General features: G+C 64.4%; 1 protein-coding gene across 1 annotated transcript in view; it reads left to right on the forward strand.

Annotated features, from left to right (window-relative positions):
• The window catches only part of NRBP2 (nuclear receptor binding protein 2), a gene marked incomplete in the record, with an annotated part of 4,863 nt that extends 1,219 nt beyond the window's left edge, over positions 1-3,644 (forward strand). The window contains 10 exon segments of the mRNA XM_027773284.1: positions 38-93; positions 171-266; positions 975-1,107; positions 1,181-1,283; positions 1,370-1,420; positions 1,493-1,628; positions 2,410-2,463; positions 2,541-2,604; positions 2,683-2,738; positions 2,847-3,644. Coding sequence (XP_027629085.1) covers positions 38-93; positions 171-266; positions 975-1,107; positions 1,181-1,283; positions 1,370-1,420; positions 1,493-1,628; positions 2,410-2,463; positions 2,541-2,604; positions 2,683-2,738; positions 2,847-2,915 — 818 coding nt within the window.
• Positions 3,645-3,885: the final 241 nt, after the last annotated feature.

The following is a 3,885-nucleotide window of genomic DNA, read 5'->3' on the forward strand; positions in this document are numbered from 1 at the left end:
GGTGCATCCATCCACCCTCCTGGCTCTGGCCTTGCAGAGGTGGCCGAGGGGACAGCCGTGGACATCTTCTCCTTCGGGATGTGTGCGCTGGAGGTACTGCCCCCTCCTAGCCCCTGGCCTCACCGCTCTGCCTTGTGCTGGCCCTCCTACTGACCTGGCCCGTGCCCCAGATGGCTGTGCTGGAGATCCAGGCAAACGGGGACGCCCGGGTTACAGAAGAAGCTATTGCTCGTGCCAGGCACTCGCTGGGTGACCCCAACATGCGGGTATGCAGCATGCCGGCCCCCCTGGACTGGCTGCGGGTGCAGGGATGAGAGGGCCTCCTTGGTTGGGTGGTAGAGGCCCGCAAGCCCCAAGGGGTCAGCGCCCCTCAAGGACAAGGAGGCCAGAGCTATGCTGCCCTGTAGGCACTGTTAGCTTGCTCGTCCGTGGACAGAGACCGAGGCTCAGAGGCTACCAGGCGCCCTAGTTCCAAGACCTCTGAACTTCCAGGCGTCTTGGTGGCAGGGTTCAGTGGGTGCAGGCTGCAAAGGAGATAGAGGGACCAGCTGCAGCTACACCTTGGCGGAGGCTTGGTGTCTCTGCTTAACCAGGCAGCCTTGGCCAGGGGCTGGCGCCAAGATGCCTGTGAGAGTGGGACAGGGACCCATCCCGGCTGTCTCCAGAGCCAGGCCTGTGCTGGGCAGAGCAGGAGGGCTGTGCCCTGTGAAGTGGGGTAATAGCCCTGACTCCCCAAACTTTAGCAAGTGGGAAGGAAGTAGGGCATTTGAATTCTGAGCCCAGTACCTAACTGTCCTCGAATTTGCTGGATTAGGTAGGTCCTGGCCTGGACCCCGGTGGGACGCTTTCCTCTGTATGCGTCTGATGTGAAGGCTGCCTCGGTGCCCCTGCAGAGGGAGCATGTGGGATTGGACCCTGGAGTCTGGGGCTTTGGGGGCCTCACCTCACACCTGGCCTGTCTTCCCACACCCCAGGAATTCATCCTTTCCTGCCTGGCCCGGGACCCTGCCTGCCGGCCATCAGCCCACAGCCTCCTCTTACACCGTGTGCTCTTCGAGGTGCACTCGCTGAAGCTCCTGGCAGCCCACTGCTGCATCCAGTACCAGCGTGAGGGCAGCGGTGGGGCGGGGGGCTGCAGGGCCACCCTTACCCAGCGCCCTGAGTGCCCTGTGGTCCATAGATCTCATGCCCGAGAATGTGGTGGAGGAGAAGGCCAAGGCCGTGGACCTGCATGCAGTCTTGGCGGAGATTCCCCGGCTCTGCCGGCCCCCACTGCAGTGGCGGTGAGCATCCCGCCCCCCAGAGCCTGTCACCTCATCTCTCTGCAGCCCTCTATCTGGCCACCCTCATTGCCCCTGCCCTGTGCCAGGTACTCGGAGGTCCCCTTCCTGGAGCTGGGCAAGTTCCTGGAGGATGTCAGGTGAGCACAGGTGTGAGCCTGGGGAACAGGCGGCCGGCAGGCGGGAGCCCACAGCCACGGGTGTATCCTCAGGACTGGGCTCTACCCGCTGATGAGCTTTGCAGCTGCTCGACCCCTGGGGCTGCCCCGGGCTCTGGCCCCACCCCCTGAGGAAGCCCAGATGGCCAAGACCCCCACGCCAGAACTGTTTGACTTGGAGACCAGAAGGGTGAGTCCCATCCAGCTGTCACTCGCTCTGACCCATGCCCCTCTGAATAACAGGGCCTTTCTCTCTCCTCCAGGCTGGCCCTGGGACACCCCAGGCCCCCAGCCTGCCCTGTTCCAAGCAGCCTTCCGCTGAGGCCCTTGCCCCTCACTGACCCCTTGGCCTGCAGGTCTCTAACCCTTAGTGCTGCTGTTACCCAAGGCCGCCAGTGCCTGCTGTTCCAAACCTCTCCGCCCACAAGCCTACCTCCTGGCTGGGCTCAGCCAGGCACCGTGGCCCTGCCCTCCCTTTGCGTGTTCAAGCCCACGGGGCTCCAGAGGCTCTGCCTGCGGACTTGGTGTGTCCCTCACCACCACCCTGATCTGGGCCACCGGCTTCCTGCCCGACTCTGCACCAACCCCGCCCCCGCCTCCCCTCCCCCATGGTATAGCCCGAGTCCATGCTGACGGTCACAGATGCTCGGCCTCCAGCTGCCCACGGCAATGGCAGGGGCTTCAGCTGCCTCCCGACCCCAGCTCCAAGGCCTGCTCCTGCTGGTGCCACGCCCGGCTCCGTTCCAGGTGTTCTACCTGTGAGCAGCCTGCCCCATGTCAGTGCCCGCCCCAGGTCTGCTCTCCTGGAAGTTTCCTTAGCACTGCGGCTGCCAGCATGCTGTGTTTTCTGGGCTGCCTGCAGACACGGTCCCATCAGGCGTCCGCTGTCCCAGCGGGCCCCTCTGAAGTAGCGCCTGCTCTCTGCTGCGGCCAAGCGCCACCTGTGTGGGTAACCTCGGCCTCCCCCGCAGGTGACCCAGATGCAGTGCAGCCTGGAGAGGAGTGAGGACAAGGCACGCTGGCATGTGAGCAGGGCTGGTGCTGGGATGGCGGGCGGGAGGGGGCAGGCCACCCCTGCCAACTGCACCCCTCTGCCCTGCAGCTCACTCTGCTTCTGGTGCTGGAAGACAGGATGCACCGGCAGCTCACCTATGACCTGCTCCCAAGTAGGCTGGGAGGCTGGGGGTCGTGGCCGGGTGTGGGCCACGGCGCTAGGCCTCATGCAGCTCTGCACGCTCCCACAGCTGACAGCGCCCAGGAGCTGGCCACAGAGCTCGTGCACTACGGCTTCCTCCACGAGGTGCGAGGGCAACCTGGGCACTGCAGAAGGGCAGGGGATGGCAGGCAGGGTGGGCTGCACCCCTCCCTCCCCCAGGCTGCCTCCCTGCCTACCCACTGCCCTGCACAGGACGACCGGCTGAAGCTGGCTGCCTTCTTGGAAAGCACCTTCCTCAAGCACCGTGGGGCCCAGGCCTGAACCACCCAGCCCAGGGCCTATGGAGCACTGTCCTCTGTCCATGTGCCTGGGAGCTGGTGGACAGTGGCCCTGCCACGGGGAACCTCACCTTCCACAGCAGTCTTTGGTGACCCCACCCCTGAGGAGGCCCTGGAGTGGGAATGGGGAAGGGTGAGGCCCTGCTTGCCCTCAGGGACACGATTGCCCTGCCCCACCCTGGCCACCCTCAGCCATCCTCCCCTCCTTGTCCACTGTCCCTCCCATGAGTGCCCCCACCAGGCTGCCTGGCAGGAGGCTGGCACTTGAGTCCTGAGCAAGCAGGGTGAGCAGGTACCCCAGGCAGGGTTGTGGCCGGGTGTGGGGGACATGCCATAGAGAGCGCTGCGGTTGAGGCCATGGTCGACAGAGCTGTGGGCCCACACAGGCCATCTGGAGCCCCTGACCTTCCACTCCATCTGAGCGCAGGCCCTGCCGCCCTCTGCAGACGCTGCTGGGCCCTGCAGCCCCTTGCCAGTGGGCTCTTTTCTCCTGCACCCCTGGCCTGGTGAGATCTGTAGTCAGGGGTCCTCCCTGCTCCCTCCCTGGGGCAGCTGGTGGGGGCGGCCAGCTAGCTCCCTCTCCCAATCCACACCTGACCGCCAGTGTCCTGGATCCTGCCCCCACCTGGCCTCTGGGCTCTCAGGCTGCCTCTGCCAGTCCCTAACAGTCACACAACCTCAAACACGTTAATTACATGGTAAAATCAGCGCATTTGAGTTTCTTCTTAAGAATTTCAGATGTCAGGGAACCAGCAGTTAGCGTAATGGCTATGTCGCTGGACTCCCACGTAGTCGACCGTGGTTCGCGTCCCGTACCCAGTGGCTTAAACTCACGCCGGGCGTGTGCGTGCGTGCCGAGGAGAATGGAGGAGAAGGGATTGCGGCGTGGCCATCCCCCCTGGGGGGTGATTTCTTGCTTTCTGTCTCTATGTCTCTCTCTGTCTGTCTGGCGA

Source organism: Tupaia chinensis, unplaced genomic scaffold (genome assembly GCF_000334495.1).
Source record: "Tupaia chinensis unplaced genomic scaffold, TupChi_1.0 Scaffold000335_1, whole genome shotgun sequence".
In the NCBI taxonomy this organism is placed as follows: domain Eukaryota; kingdom Metazoa; phylum Chordata; class Mammalia; order Scandentia; family Tupaiidae; genus Tupaia; species Tupaia belangeri.